Genomic DNA, 16915 nt, shown 5'->3' on the forward strand with positions numbered 1-16915 from the left:
AAAAACAAGGTAAATCCTTCATTTCCTTTGCTCGGATTCCATGACATGCTGTTACACCATTCATGTTTAAACCAATTCATAATCCCTCCAACTCTACCACAACTAGAAATAAAAAAAAAAATAACAATATTCAGATGCTGGGTGGTGGTGACACACGTCTTTAATCCCAGCACTTGAGAGGCAGAGGCAGGTGGAGCTCTGTAAAGTCGAGGCCAGCCTGATTTACAGAGTTGAGTTCCACACAACCAGGGCTACATATAGAGACCCTGTCTTGAAAAACAGAAACAAAACAAAAACAAAAACAAAAAAACCCACTGTATACATGTATGAAATTGTCAAAGCATAAATATAAGGTATTCTTTTTTGAACACAGTTGATTTTGTTTGTATGTGTGTGTGTACATGTGCATATTGCAGTGTGTGTGTGTGTGAGTGAGAGAGAGAGAGAGAGAGAGAGAGAGAGAGAGAGAGAGATTGAGAACATCAGCAAGCAGTAGGATCTGAAAATCACATTTAAGTCATCAGACCTGGTGGCAAGGCACTTTGCCATCAAATCAAGGCAGCCTGCTGACCCCTTCTTTTTTTTTTTTTTTTTTTTTTTTTTTTTTTTTTTTTTTTTCGAGACAGGGTTTCTCTGTGGCTTTGGAGCCTGTCCTGGAACTAGCTCTTGTAGACCAGGCTGGTCTCGAACTCACAGAGATCCGCCTGCCTCTGCCTCCCGAGTGCTGGGATTAAAGGTGTGCGCCACCACCGCCCGGCCCTGCTGACCCCTTCTTAAATTTATTTTATTTACTATGTGTATTTATATAGTATATGTTTATGTACGTGGGTGGGCACGTGCATGCCACACTGTGCACGTGTGGAGATCAAAGGACAGCTTATGGAAGTAGGTTCTCTCATTCCACTATGTGGGTCCCAAGGGTAGAACTCAGGTTGTCAGGCTTAAAGGCAGGTGGTGACATTATCTACTGAGTCATCTCACTGGCCCATAAAAGACAATTTAAAAACAAAACTAAAGAAGGGAAAATAATAAGAGAACGCTTGGATTATAATTATTCTGTTTGTATTCAAGTTTTTTTTTCTCTTTTCTTTTATTAACTAACCTATTGTGGTGGTTTGAATAAAAATGGCCCCTACAGGCTCACAGGGCCTATTAGAAGGTGTGCCGTTTTTGGAGAAAGTGTGTCTCTGGAGTTGAGTTTTGAGGTTCAAAAGCTCAAGCTAAGCTCAGTGGCTCACTCTCTTTTCCTCCTGCCTGCCAATCCAGATGCAGAACTCTTGGCTCCTTCTCTAACACCATGTCTGCCTGGGTGCCACAAGCCAGCCCCAATGAAATGTTTTCCTTTATGAGTTGCTGTGTTCATGGTGTCTCTTTATAGCAACAGAAACCCTAAGGCACCTATACTAGCTGGGGTAAACCCACTTCTCATTAGGTGGCTCTAACTCCAGTTACACCCCATGACCCCCTTCATTCAGATGGGTTTCTCTCTCCACTGCTGTCGTCTCTCCATTCTGACTGCTGAGCATTCTGTCTGAGCTATCTCCCCAGCCTCCAAATGGGTCTGAATGACTTGTGCTAGAGGAAGATCTGGCAGGAGATAGTCTCATGCTCAACTGCTAGGGAAGGGTTTCAATTCTGACCACTATGGGACTTTTTACACTCCTGTCACATGTCTGGATCTAGCCTAATAAAATAATTCCCATCCTCTGTTCTGCTGCTGCACTGTTTCCCGATCTGGCCTTGCTCTCCAGATTCTACAATCCCAACAGTTACCCACTCACACTCAGCTGAATGTTCTGAGAAGTAAGTTCTTCTGCTTTCTTTTCCAGGGAGGACACCCACAGCTTCCTCTTTTGGCGGCATCGGGAGGCTGCAGCTCGGTTTCGCTCTAAAAATCGCTGCCGACGCTCATCTGGATCTTCATCTACTGTGCGCCGCCGCCGCCCCCCAGTGCTAGGGGTGGGCTGGGCTGGAGAGACCTGTTGCCCAGGAAAGAAGAATACTTTTTTCTTTTCCTTTTTCTGGCTTGTCTTTGAACAGTCTTGCATACAGATCAGGCAGACCCTGCATTTTGGTCCTTCTGCTTAGGCATCTAGAGTGCTGGGATCCGTAGGCACCAGTTTTTAACTTTGTCACTTGGCAGAGCAGAGAAGTACTTGATGGGAAAATATCAAAGCTGAGTTACAGAGATTAGTAAGGTCTGGTAAAGACCTGGTAAGCACATCAAATCCCATCATTATGTCTGCTAGCGTCCTAGCCTGCCTCCCATGTCCAGTACTCTCAGCACACAGGCAGACAAGCCACAGTTCTGTTGGAAACTGATTATTTTTGTGTAATAGAATTCCAGAAATAAAACCAGGATCACTTAGGAGCTTGTTTTGTTTTTTTTTTTCTTTTTTGGGGGGGCTGGGAACTGAATCTGGGGTTTGAGCTGTAGTGCTGCTCCTTTTCTGGTTGGTCGACACGTGGTCGTCCACAGTTCATGCTGGTCTCCATGCACGGAGCCCGGATAACCTTGAACTCCTGCTCCTCCTGGCTCTATCCCCAAATTCTGGGACTCGAGACTGTTGTTCCTCCTGTCTTACCCTAAGAAGCTGAGGTCTGTGCCACAAGGTCCACTTGCTCTCTCTCCTTCCCTTCCTCTCTCCCTTCTTTTCTTTTCTGATACAGCGACTTTTTTTTTTTTTTGAGACAGGGTCTCTCTGTGTAGCCTTGGCTGTCCTGTATATCAGGCTGACCTTAAACTCACAGAGATCCACCTGCCTCTGCCTCCAAGTGCTGAGATTAAAGGTGTGTGCTGCCACTACCCAGCTGTCTTTTGTTTTTTAAGCTCCAAGTGATACATACATACATACATACATACATATATATATATATGTATATATATGTAGAGAAAGAGAGAGAAGGCTCAACTTCACGACAATGCCAAAAGTAAATTATTTTTTAAAATTAAAAATAACATATTATTATAATTATATTATTATATTTATTATTACTTTTTTTTCCGGTGTTTTCAAGACAGTGTTTCTCTGTAGCTTTGGAGCCTGTCCTGGAACTAGCTCTTGTAGACCAGGCTGGCACTGAACTCACAGAGATCCGCCTGCTTCTTCCCCCTGAGTGCTGGGATTAATGGTGTGTGCCACCACCGCCTGGCTTATTATCGTACGTGTGTCTGTAGAGGTCAGAGCACTCTCCTTTCACCTTCATGTGAATTTGGAAGATGGAACTCATGTTATCAGTGTTGGTAGTGACCATCTCTATTCACTGATCCATCTTGCTGGCCCCTAAATTATTTTTTAATTTGAACATTTATTATTAGTATTTTCCCAGTGCTAGTCATTAGCCGCATAAAAATAAGCAGGAGCTACAACAACAACAAGAAAGGCCTTTAATCCCAGCACTTTGGAGGCAGAGGCAGGCAGATCACTGTGAGTTTGAAGCCAGCCTGGTCTACATAGTAGGTTTTAGGACTCAGTTACATAGTGCGACCCTGTCTCAAAAATCCAAAACCGGGGCTGGAGAGATGGCTCAGCGGTTAAGAGCATTGCCTGCTCTTCCAAAGGTCCTGAGTTCAATTCCCAGCAACCACATGGTGGCTCACAACCATCTGTAATGGGGTCTGGTGCCCTCTTCTGGCCTGCAGACATACACACAGAATATTGTATACATAATAAATAAATTAAATAAATTAAAAAAATCCAAAACCAACAAAAGGAAATCTACTTTAGCCTCTACTGAATTAAGTTTTCTAGTAATATCAGTAATTAAGACATGATTTTACTTATTTAGGATAGCATTATCTTTTGAAAGAAAAAATTAGGGAATTTCTAACTCATATAATGAACTAAAGATTCTGTTTGGATCCTAGTACTGAGGAGAGCCTGTCTTCAAGAAATCCAAATAGACATGGTACATGCCTATCTAAAGGTTGAGGCAGACCGGGCAGTAGTGGCTCATGCCTTTAATCCTAGTACTTGGGAGGCAGGGCAGGTGGATCTCTTGAGGTCGAGGCTGAGGCCAGCCTGGTCTACAGAGTGAGTTCCAGGACAGCCAGGGAAACACTGAGAAATCCTAACTTAAAAAAAAAAAAGGAGGAGCCGGGCGATGGTGGCGCACGCCTTTAATCCCAGCACTCGGGAGGCAGAGGCAGGAGGATCTCTGTGAGTTCGAGACCAGCCTGGTCTACAAGAGCTAGTTCCAGGACAGGCTCCAAAGCCACAGAGAAACCCTGTCTCGAAAAACCAAAAAAAAAAAAAAAAAAAAAAAAAAAAAAAAAAAAAAAAAAAAAAAAAAAAAAAAAAAAAAAAAAAGGAGGGTCATGAGTTTGAGATCTCTCAAAAACTCCAAACCAAAAACAAATGGGAAAAGATAAGAAAGGAGAGAAGAGAACTCAGTAGTGACTGACAAGGAGCCACATCCTTTTCTAAGAGGAAAAGCCCAGCTCAGGCAAGGGTTACTACTTTATTCCCAGGACTGGCTGGCTTTGGGGAGTGAGGGGTCAGAATGATTGGAAACCTTAGCTTTCAAGAAGAAAACACAAATGAAAGCTCGTGCTGTTGGCCAAGGGTTAAGGCAGCATATGGCCATGAGATGTCTGGACGTGTGGTGGTACTGAAGAAGCAGGTGGTGGCATCAGTGAAGAGAGACTGGGCAGTGAATGCACCTACCCAGTGTAGACAATTATGAAAACTGAAGCTATTCAGTTCCTAAAGAACCGCATTAAAACAGAGACTTCTTTGAGAAGAAATTGGGCAACTAAATGGGACCTCTGCTGACTTTAAATTTTTTTTAATTTTCATTTCTTTGTGATAAAAAGGAATTATCAGATTGGTAATGAGGGTTTTTTTGGTATGTTTTCTTACTTCTAATGAACTATATTTCACTATTATAACATCATATTGTATTAATATATTCTTATAATGTGCTTTCTGTTATAAAATCTAATCAGGTAACTGATAACTTTTAACAGATAAGCAAGAGATACAGAGGCTTCCTTTGTTTAGTGCCTGATGTGGCTTAATGAGTCTCTATCATCTAAGAATCTACATTAGATTATCATTCATATATGGGAAAAATATAGAGGCCTTCTCTGCAACAGCTCTGCATAATTCATGCTGCTTGCATTTATTTCTAACACAAAGGCAGATAGATAAAAAATAGTTTGTTTCACTATAGTCAACCTACCAAAAACATCCAAAGTAGCAGGATACTCAGAAATTTAAATTTATTAATGTATTCTTCTCTCAGTTCATGCTTCTTGAAAATCAGATATAACAAAGAATAAGGGCACAACTGACCTGTGGCTGGGCAGGGGATGGGGTATCAGGGTGCTGAATGAGGATTTGGTTCTGCTCTGGACGGGCTGTCACCATGGTGCTGGCAGTACCCACCACCATTCCACAACCTCCATTGACAGAAGAGACTTGGTGGGTCAGAGTGGCTTTTAGTCTCTGTGTGGAAAGATTGTTTAAAAAGACAAGGGTGAGATTTTGCCAAGGATAGGATAAACTTATATTACTGACCTTATACCTAAATTCTCACTAATTTTCTCTTAACAGAAGAACTAAAAGACAATGGCGGGGAGAGAAAATGTTCACCTGGACCTTAAAATGCCTACTTTGTTCCCTGGCTGTCATCCTGGGCACAGCTGGGCACGGGGCTTGTGGAAGTAGGACCCAGATGAAAGCTCTCCTGGAATCTGGCCAGATGCTGGTTAAAGCTATTCACCACTTGGCCAGCTCTCTGCCCACTCACCCCTCCATCTGTCACTCTGGAACTGAAATGGCAAGTGTTCCATTCCAAACAATCTGTGCTGCTTCTTCTGTGCCATGACCTGTGCCAGGCTATCAGGGTAGGGAAAGGAGACTTAGGAATCAGGGTCTTTTCCAAGCCCACAGAAGGATCTATTCAACCTTCAGAAGGCTCCTGTGCTCAGTTCCCTTGAAAAATCTAGACTGATAACTACTTTTAGAAGGCCAACACTGCTCTAGGCTGAAATGGACTCACCATCTTGGCTTCTGATGGCATAGGGTGGCCAGACGGAGAAATGGAGCCACTACTGTTGACTGGTGGGCCAGGTATACCAGGAATGTTGGGCACCATGGACACAGGTCTGGCCAGCTAAATTAAGAGAAGGAGACATGGTAGCATTGGTTTCCCCCAAACGGAGTGTTTTTGAGATTGGCATGTCAGGGCCTGTTCTGTGTAATCTGCTTACAGGACACGTAGAAACAGCCTCGAAAATACCTTCCCTAAGGAGTGTCACAGAGTAAATGATCTCATTCTTTAGTGTGGGGACATCTTCCGTGGGAAGGGCTAGAGATGTCTCTTCAGGAAAGCGGTGCACAATGCCGGAGAAGCTGTGTGCCAAGTGAAATCAACCAATCAGCAGGTTGGCAAGATTAACTCCTTGACTAGAAGCCAACTGTCCAGATGAGTCTTTGTCTAGTGTTTCACAGTGCGGGGCTGGCAGAGGTTAGTGAAGAGTTTGGGCAAACTGCCACATACAACTAAAACAGTCCAGGTCCACATTTCCCTGGGTGGGGGTCCTCTGGTTATGATCATTCAGGTGGAAGGGAGGGATCAGTGTGCTGGTAGGTTTGGCTGCCCCAGCTACAAAACTCACCGAAATAACAGAAGGCATCTGTACTGGAGGCCCTGGCAGCACAGGCATGGTCTGTCCATTAGCAAGATGCATGACGAGAGGGAGGGAGCCAGTAGGAGATCTGCAGGAGAAACGAAGGGAGATAGCACAATCTCAACCTTTTGCCTGTTGGTCTTTTTCTCCTATAATTAGATATTTTTAATAGTCTTCTCATTAAGAAAGGTATAGAACAACACTATTAAATCTTGGCATCCTTTTGAACATGGGAAAAGTGGAGAGAAATGACAGTCTGTTTTTGTCCTAGGGTTTTAACAGAAGTACTTTAGAACATGTCAAACAAGCCCCAGTCTACTTGCCTTAGTCTGCAAAGACTTGGTGGCTTTTTGGTGTTGGGGATTAACAGGACCTTGGACATGTGAGCTACTCTTCTAGTTCTACAGTCTGGCAAAAACTTTATACCTTTCAAATTAATCAAATTTAATGGCTGGGAAGTAACTCTATTAGGAATTTGGGATAATTAAACAAACATCTCCAGCAAATATTTTTTTGAAAATGTTTTACTTTAGGAAACAATCTTAATAACTCTTTTCTTGGGCATGTAAAAATAAATTGCTAAGACAGGCAGTGGTGTATGCCTTTAATCCCAGCATTCAGGAAGCAGAGACAGGTGGATCTCTGTGAGTTTAAGGCCAGCCTGGCCTATAGAGCAAATTCCAGGATAGGTTCCAAAGCTACAGAGAAACTTTGTCTCAAAAACAAAAACAAAACAACAACAACAACAACAAAAATTTGCTGGAGCCAGCTTCAGTAGCATATACCTGTAATCCCCAGCATTCAGGAGGTAGAAGCAGGATGATGAAAATTTGAGGCCAGCCCTAGCTCTTAGAAAAATCATGTCTTAAAACAACAATAGGGGCTGGAGAGATGGCTCAGCGGTTAAGAGCATTGCCTGCTCTTCCAAAGGTCCTGAGTTCAATTCCCAGCAACCACACGGTGGTTCACAACCATCTGTAATGAGGTCTGGTGCCCTCTTCTGGCCTTCAGGCATACATGCAGAGAGAATATTGTATACATAATAAATAAATAAATATTAAAAAAACAACAATAAATCTGAGAACAACAACAGAACAGTTTCTATTTTTATCAAATAATTTCAAAACATAGAAAGAGATTCAGAAGGGCTGGAGATAGTTCTTCATATATTACAGAAGATCAGTTCAGTTCAGTTTATAGCACCCACATTGGGCAGCTCACTGAGGGTACCCGTACTTATGTGAACATACCCAGAGGAAGTCAGACACATCTACACATAATTTTAAAAGATAGTAAGAATAAATCCTTAAAAAACAATGCCTAGTGGTAGTGGTAGACACTTTAACCTCAGTACTCGGGAGGCAGAGGCAGGTGGATCTCTGAGTTCAAAGCCAGGCTAGTCTACAGAGCCAGGGCTATATAGAGAAACTCTGTTTCAAAAAAACCAAAGGAAATCCATATGCCACGGTCTCTCCTAGTCTCCCACAAAGGAAATCCAGATGCCACGGTCTCCCCTACTTCCCTACTTACCCCATTTGCCGGTTGGATGGTGGAGCCTGTGTGATGACAGAGGTTGGGGAAGGAAGAGTTGGGTGAAGTGGGTCATAACCCAAGTGGAGCGGCAGGGAGCCAGGACGTACGATGGTGGGTGTAGGGGTAGAAATCACAACAGGTTTTGTGGCAACTTCCTAGGGAGAGGGGACAACAAATTTCAAAAAGCTTTAAGAACTGTGTATAGGGAAATACACTGTTGGGCTTTTCACTGAAAGAGCATTAGTTACAAATAACTGGAACCCAATTCCATCACAATCATGTTTCCACACTTCACCCAATCAGTAGGGACAATGATTAAAGATCATTGGAAAATCATTTGAAATCTTTGGAGAAATGCTGTAACCTATAACATTCCAGTATCATGTAAATTCCAAGGATTTTCTACACTATAAACACTCTCATTCTAAGTAATATTGAGTGTCCCTATGACTTCCAAAGAGAAAATAAAGGTATATTGGCGGTGGGACAGTCCAGTGTTTCCAATAGACTTCACTAAGCAGGGTCTACAGAAGCTTGAACAGCTATCGGATGGAAATAAAGCACAGTGCTTCTCATTGTTAACTAGTTAGGATCTTAGACCTTGAAAGCATCTCTAGAAAGTCTCCAGAAATTAGCTGCCTACAGAAAGGGGCAGGAGGGAGATAGCTAATATTTATGGAGAAGGTAGCTTTGAGAACTTAACAAGTCAGATTTGATCCTAAGTAAGACAAGGCGCAGATGTTCTCTCCACAGTATATATTAAAACTAGCACTGGCAGGACAGTAGAGTCTGGGAGGAGACATAAGTGGACTTCTGGATTTTTTTGTTTTGCTTTGTTTTGTTTTGTTTTTTCGAGACAGGGTTTCTCTGTAGCTTTGGAGCCTGTCCTGGAACTAGCTCTTGTAGACCAGGCTGGTCTCGAACTCACAGAGACCCACATAAGTGGACTTCTGAAGGTCTAATATCATCTGATTTTGACCTGGGTGCTGATTACTACAGATTATTCACTTTTTGGAAAGTCGGAGGGTTCTATAATTACAGTGTATGTATCACTGTGTATATATTTTATATGTCAAAGAAAATGGTCTTTAAAAATAGGTATACGCCGGGCGGTGGTGGCGCACGCCTTTAATCCCAGCACTCTGGAAGGCAGAGGCAGGCGGATCTCCGTGAGTTCGAGGCCAGCCTGGTCCACAGAGTGAGCCCCAGGACACAAGGTGTGGTGGAGGACGCACTGGAAAGCTGAGGCGTGAGTGCTACTGTGAGTGGGAGGGCAACTTGGGGCTGCATTATGAGACTATCTCAAAAAAAAGTTTAAAATAAAACAACCACCAAAAGTAACTACTCTTACAAATAATCCCTTTACGTTATTTCCCTCTGGGAGGAATTTTTTTCCTAACAGTTTAATGTCTTGTGCTGGATAGTTTTATGTCAACTTGACACAAGCTAGAGCTATTTGAAAGGAGGGAGCCTCAATTGAGAAAATACCTTCATAAGATCTGGCTGTAGGTAAGTCTGTACAGCATTTTTTAAAATTAGTGGTTGATGTGGTAGGGCCCAGTCCATTGTGGGTGGTCCTGGGCTCTCTAAGAAAGAAGGCTGAGCAAATCATGAGGCGCAAGCCAGTAAGCAGCACTCCCCTCTGGCCACTGCATCAGCCCCAGCCTCTAGGTTCTTGCCCTGTTAAGAGTTCCTGTCCTGACTTCCTTGATGATGAACTGCAATGTGGAAGTGTGAGTCAAACAAACCCTTTCCTCCCTAAGTTGCTTTGGTCATAGTGCTTCATCACATCACTAATAACCCTGACTAAAAGACACGTGCAATTAATGAATACATAGTTTTATCTATTTTTTGTATTAAAAAATACATTTATTTATCTGTGGCCAGAGGCTTATGGAAATCATAGGACAACTTACAGAAGTCAATTCTCTCCTTCCACCATGCAGGTCCTGGGGAATCAAACTTAGGCTGTCAGAAGATACCTTTACCCTATACAGTCCATCCCAGGCGATCTTTGTTTCGACCTCCCAAGTGTTGGGATGTTAGGTGTGCACTACTATGCCTAGTTTCTCTCTTTTTTTTTCTTTCTTTTTAAAAAACAAAAACTCAAGGTTCTATTATGTAACCCTGACCCAGAATTCACTATATATAACAGACTGGCCTTGAACTCACAGAGATCCACCTACCTCTGCCTCCTAAGTGTTGTGATTAAAAGCATATGCCACCACATCTGACTTCCTTTTTACTTACCGAAATATAATTAATCTAAAGTCATTACAATGAAATTACTTTTGCATAAGCAAAATCAGGATGGAGATCATTTCTAGCACCCAAAAAGATCTTCCTGTGCCCTTTCCTGATTCACACTCTACCATCATGAGAGGTACCCACTGTTCTGTTTATCCCCTCTCTCTTTGTCCCTGTTGTGGGATCCTCTTTGTGACAGCAGCATTTTGTATTCTCCAGGCTGATCTAAAACAGGTCCCGAGGCCCAAGTAATCCTCCCACCTCAGCCTTCTCAGCAGTTGATACTGCAGGTATACACCACCACACTACCCTGAGATCTTCCATCAAATAATTTTACAGCTTCTTGAGGCTCCTGTAAATGGAACCATATGGTATGCACTTCTGTGTCTTTTCTGTTATTCAGTGTTTGTGAGATTTATACATATTGTTATGTATTCCTTCCGACCATCCATCCACTCACCTTCTAATTCTCTCCTTCATTCTTCCCTCTCTCTCACCCTCCTCTCCTTTTTTCTTTCTTTTTGTGCGGATTGAGCCCACAGCCTTACACAGGATAGGCAGGTGCTCTGCCACTAAACTTCATCTTCAGCCTGGTTCATCTAATGCCACACATATCACACTATTTGTCAGCTAGTTCCAGGACAGACTCTAAAACTACAGCGAAACCCTGTCTCGAAAAACCAAAAAAAAAACAAAAAAAACAAAAAACAAAACAAAACAAAACAAAACAAAAAAACAAAAAACCCACTATTATACCACTATACTACTATCTGTTTGTTGCTGCCAGGCATTGTGAACACTAAGCAAGTGCTATCCCTGAGCTGCATCACCAGCTTTTGGTTGATTGATACTTGGAATGTTTTCATTCTCTCTTCCAATCTGAGTATGTTCTGTGGAATATTCCTTTACACTGTGTGGATATATGTTGCTATGATTGGTTTAATAAAGAAGCTGACTGGCCAATAGCTGAACAAAATAGGGTTTAGGCAGGAGAGCCAGACTAGAAGAATTCTGGAATGAAGAAGGACAGAGTCAGGGGAGTTGCCAGAGATGCACAGAGAGAAGCAAGTTGGGCATGCCATACTAAAAAAAGGTATCAAGCCAAGTGGAAAGCATAGATAAGAAATATGGATTAACATAAATATAAGAGCTAGCTAGCATTTATGATTAATATCAGCCTCAGCGTGTTTATTTGAGAGCAACTGCAGCACAGGAAAACTCTGCTTACAAATGGTAGCCAATGTAGGGCCAGAATTTCCATATAAGACCTGACAAAGCTTAAAAAAAAAAGGATTCTAAACACAAAAACAGGTTCAAGCATGGGTTCTTGGTAACTACTTTTCTCAGGTAGACTTTGCTGGTGACAAGCAGAGACATGGCTCCTTTAAGAGATGGCTCAGTGCTGGTGGCAAAAAAAAAAAAAAATGGGCACGACTCTTTTAAGTGGCCCTTCTACCAAAAACTTAAATGGGGTTTATGAGCAGTAGGAAGTGCACTATTTGGTGGCAGAGTAGACCCAAAAACTCCCTCGAGTTGGGACGGTAAATTGGCTCTCACAGGGGTGCCTCCCAGGGAACTGTATGGGGCGGAGCTAGCTGCCAAAGGAGAGGCTTTGCTCCTAGCCATATTGCTTAGCAATTTAAAGGCTCATGCAGTTAGAAAAAGATTACAGATATGTAACAAAGAGAGATTTGGATGAAAAAAAAAAACCCTTTAAACAGGTTACAGTGTGTTTAAAAATATACATAGGCTTGGGAGAGGAAAAAAAGACAGTATAGACAGTCATAAAATATATATATATATATATAGTTTTAAAATAATAAAGTCCCAAAAAAGGGAATAAAGTAATACGAAAGAAATAAGCTAAGTAAAGATGAAAAATACACAAAAGTCTGGATCCTATGTTATTGTGCTGTCTTTAAATTTTTTTGGCTGCTGAGACATTGGGTTATAAAAGTACTAGATTAAACCAACCTATATATTTTAAAAATATCTTGACTTCAAAATTTAAGTTAAAAGATATGTTACTTTGGGGAAGATGCCAGGGGTCACGTCAGAAGAGTAGCAGGTAGCAATTGAAGTTCAAGGTATCAGCCCACCAGGAAGAAATTCTTCTGATGGGTGAATCTCCATTAGGCAAGGCCACAGACCCTAGAGTGTCTTTTGCTTCTGCTGTGCCTTTACGTGTTTGCTGTTGCTATCTTTCTCTGGTATCTGGTACGGTGTGAGTGGGTGTGGGGAGACCCCACTGCCTGTAATGTAATGTGTCTATCTCAAGGATACATCCTGTTCTACTGGGCATTTTTACCTGTGGATTGTCATGGAAGATAATTCTTTTCTAAGCTGTACTGTCTAATCGATAATAATAATGTTAGCATATACAGAGCTTTGATGAATAAAAATAAATGCAAAGGAGCTGTATAGATTGTGGCTCAAGTTAATGGTTAAGAAAAACAATTGACTCTTCTGGTCCAGGCTGGCTCAAATTCCTTTAATCTTAATGCTGAAAGATGCAGTCATAGGTTTTAGTGTGCATCAATAGCTGAAACAAAGCTCCAAAATAATTTCAGGTTAGAACAGATGCTTTGATAATAGCTTTAGAATAAAAAACAAAACAAAACAAAAATCCAAAGTTCACAAGGACACATAGCTGAGCTATAAATTCATTAGGTGAGGGTCAAAAATACAAAGCAGCCCAACTGACATACTTTCCTTGCTAGGGTTGGTTGGTGACCGAAGGTGATAGTTAATTCCTTGTACCCATTCCTGCCCTCAATCTTCTGATATGAGAAACTATTGATGAGTGTGTATGCACCCTAAAGACTTAAAATATAGATGGCTGATTGTTTTTCATGTATAAATGTGTAGGTTTGTGATTTCTTTAAGATTCTTTATAAGATTACTTTTCAAGATAAATAGTAAAATGATTGATTCTTTGTAACAGCAATATGCAGCCTGGCAATTAAAGAGTTGGCTGAGAAAAATACTTGCTCATGTTCTGTAATCTGTAACAAGTTACTTAGATGTAAATGTATGTGGGTTATTTGGGTGACTTTGTTTTTAATCATGTGAGGGAGATAAAAAACATGTTTTTACCTGTATTCATTATAATAATTCACTTGAAAAACTGAACATAACCACACTGTAATTTTTATATTACCTAATAGATTTTGCTGGGGTATATAAGCTGTATCTAGAGATAGAGCTAGGAAGAGTTAAAATGGGCTAGAAGGAAGACATCAAAATGAGAATTAGAGGGAAACACCATCAAGAATGAGGAAGAAATAAGAGAATGCAAAAGAAAAAAATAAAGGTTAAGAGTGTGTGAGTGTCTTTTTTCCTAACCCTTCCAGATAGAAAAGTCTAGTGTACCTTGATGCTGTGGATTCCTTTCGAGCCCTGCACTGTCTGGAGTGTCTGTCCCCAAGGCAGAAATAGGAAGAGGTTATGCTTTTATTTCCACAGAAAATGAGAGGCTGTGGATTTGTTCAAGGTTAAGGATGATCAGGTTTCACTGAGGAAGAACTCCTTGAAATCCTGACTATAGACACAAAGAAATAAACCTAGAAGAATTACAAGACATGTGTATACAAGACACCTGCTCAAACATGTAACAAACAATCATCTTTGGCTGATTTGTATACAATACAGTCTATACTTATATTAATACAGATATATGTTACCTTTAAAAGTTTATGTATTTTCAGGGGGCCAGACACCAATGACAGCGGATGGCCCAGGTGATTCAGCATCCAGAACAGCTTTAAAGCTGCTGACTAAGATGGTCCAGCCTCACAAACTATTCCAGTCAAGGCCTAATAATTATCCTGATTTTCTCAAGGATCTCCCAAAAATAACAGTGATGGGGGAGCTAACCAATCCCTTGTCTGAGGGGCGTGACCCCTCCAGGGCTCCAAATACCTTTAAAAGATCCGTATGCTTTTGTTTGCTCTCTATTTCCTGCGCTCCTCGCTCGAAACTTGGCTTTTGTAAGTTCCCTTTTCTTTCCTTTATTAAAGCTGAATATTATATATTAAAGCTAGTCTGGTTAATCATAATTGCCAATTGACCACGCCCCTACATAACGGTGTTCACAACAACAAGAAGTAAACTAGAGAGTGACATCTGCATTCCCAAAAGATTTGTTCTGGATGGCTGTCATCATTTAAGGAGGTTTGGTTACAGATTTTTAGTGGTCATAGTCAGGAGTTAAATTCAAAGATCTCTTTCTAAAGGAGAAAAGGGGGATAGAGCACAGAAATGATAGGATAAAGGGGTAGATTATTAAATCTACTCTTAAACCAAAAAAACAACTATTAATCTCAAAATATTTTACATTGGTATGTATTTTGGTTTATTGATACAAATTTAAAGTTAATTTTGTTATGCTATATGTATGTTTCTACTCTTGTTTGGAGGTACTGTATTTATTTAAAAATGTAATATATAAGCTGAGTGGTAGTAGTGCATGCCTTTAATCTTAGTACTCGAGAGGCAGAGATAGGCAGATCTCTGTGAGTTCGAGGCCAGCTTAGTCTAAAAGAGCTAGTTTCTAGGACAGGTTCCAAAGCTACAGAGAAACCCTGTCTTGAATCCCCCCCCCCCAAAAAAGTAATGTATAATTAGGAAATACAGATTAATAGTTACCTATAGTAACAAATATAGTAACAAATTTATAGTCATGTTAGGTATGTTTTCAAGGTCATACATAGATAAATTCAGATAGATAGTTGGTCTTTAATCATGTTAAAGACCTACAGAATATGGCATTTAATGTTTAATTACCTAAGGTTTTTCATGACAATGAGACATATCTGTTCCTGGCAGCACCAATTTGCTTCAGAGAAGATAATGGGCATAGAAGAAACTCCATATGGAATTTGCTTTCTTTATGGCATAAGCTAGCCTAATGTGGGCAAAGAAACTGCCCTTGCTTCAATTACTGACAGTTACTGTCCACTGGACCGGCAGGATGCAAGAAATGCGACTGCTGAACTTTGCCAAGACAAGATAGGCCAGTCCTTCAAAATTCCCCGCTTCTCAGGAAAGTCTGTCAGACACGCTAAACCTGTGGGCCAGAGCTGGGTGCCCCAACGTTACAGAGGAACCACGGTGACTGTCCACGTGGCCTAACGTCTCTGTCATTAGGTAACATTTTACCCTTCTGCGGTCTTTGGTGGAATTAAAGACTAGATAGTTATGATTATATTTTTCCTTAATTATGATAAAAAGGTAAATTAGATGTAAAACTTTAGACTCACCAAGATAAGAGAGATAATAGAGTATTTTCTCTAATATTGCCAACTACAAATGGACTGGTTAGTGTAACTGTAACTCTTACTTGATACTGTTTTTGTTGTATGTTGACAGAGCTTTCTGTCCTGCCCAGTCCCACAGTTATTCAGTCCCAAAGAAACACACAGATCTACATTAGTTATAAACTGGTTGGCTTATTAACTCAGGCTTCTTATTAACTCTTATAACTTACATTAGCCCATAATTCTTGTCTATGTTAGCCATGTGGCTTGGTACCTTTTTATCAGTAAGGCATTCTCATCTTTCTTCCTCTGTGTCTGGATGATGACGGCAGATTGCATCTTTCCTCTTCCCAGAATTCTCCTGTTCTCATTGCCCTGCCTCTACTTCCTGCCTGGTTGCCCCACCTATACTTCCTGCCTGGCTACTGGCCAATGAGCGTTTTATTAAAACAATACAAGACCACTGTCCCACAGCAGCTGTATATAATTTTTCTATGTTAAAGTTAAAACGGGGGGAGGACCTTGGACTTCCCGCAGGGCAGGGAACCTCTCCTTGGACTGGAGAGGGAGGGGGAGGGGAGTATAGGGAGGAGGAGGGAAATGGGAGGTGGGGAGGAGGTGGAAATTTTTAATAATAATAAAAAAATAAATAAAAATGTTAAAACCTTTTTTTATTTAGACAAAAGGGGGAAATGCTGTGGAATATTCCTTTACACTGCGAATATATGCACTATGATTAGTTTAATAAAGAAGCTGACTGGCCAAATAAGGTTAGGTAGGAGAGCCAGATTAGGAGAATTCTGGGATAAAGAAGGGTAAAGTCGAGCTGGGCAATAGCTCAGCCTGTTAAGCACGGCGCTGGTGCATGTGAGGTCCCGAGTTTGAACCCTGGGTCTGTGTGATTCTGTCACAGAGCGGTTCTGTGTCCCGTGTGTGTTGTGTGTCTGTGTGTGTGTGAACATTCCCACTCTCTCTTGTGGGAAAAAACAGGGTAAAGTCAGGGGAGTTGCCAGAGATGCAGGGCAAGAAGTAAGATGGGAATGCCATACTGAAAAAAAAAGGTACCAAGTTGTGTGGCAGAGCATACATAAGAAATATGGGTTAACATAAATATAAGAACTAGCTAGTAATAAGTCTGAGCTATTGGCTGAGCATTTACAATTAATATTAAGTCTCCATGTCGATTATTTGGGAAGTGGTGGAGAAACTTCTGCCTACATGTATGTATGTGGTATGTGTA

At 41.2% G+C, this 16915-nt stretch overlaps 1 protein-coding gene across 3 annotated transcripts in view; it reads right to left on the reverse strand.

Annotated features, from left to right (window-relative positions):
• The window catches only part of LOC119822555 (cyclic AMP-dependent transcription factor ATF-7), a 110705-nt gene that overhangs the window by 12588 nt on the left and 81202 nt on the right, over positions 1-16915 (reverse strand). For all 3 annotated transcript variants that reach the window (XM_038341977.1, XM_038341976.1, XM_038341975.2), the window contains exons 6-10: positions 8168-8325; positions 6626-6725; positions 6007-6120; positions 5298-5450; positions 1782-1979 (exon numbers count right to left, since the gene is read on the reverse strand). In XM_038341977.1, the coding sequence (XP_038197905.1) occupies positions 1782-1979; positions 5298-5450; positions 6007-6120; positions 6626-6725; positions 8168-8325 (723 nt within the window). The remainder of the gene's footprint in view (positions 1-1781; positions 1980-5297; positions 5451-6006; positions 6121-6625; positions 6726-8167; positions 8326-16915) is intronic.

Source organism: Arvicola amphibius, chromosome 9 (assembly GCF_903992535.2).
Source record: "Arvicola amphibius chromosome 9, mArvAmp1.2, whole genome shotgun sequence".
NCBI classification, from domain to species: domain Eukaryota; kingdom Metazoa; phylum Chordata; class Mammalia; order Rodentia; family Cricetidae; genus Arvicola; species Arvicola amphibius.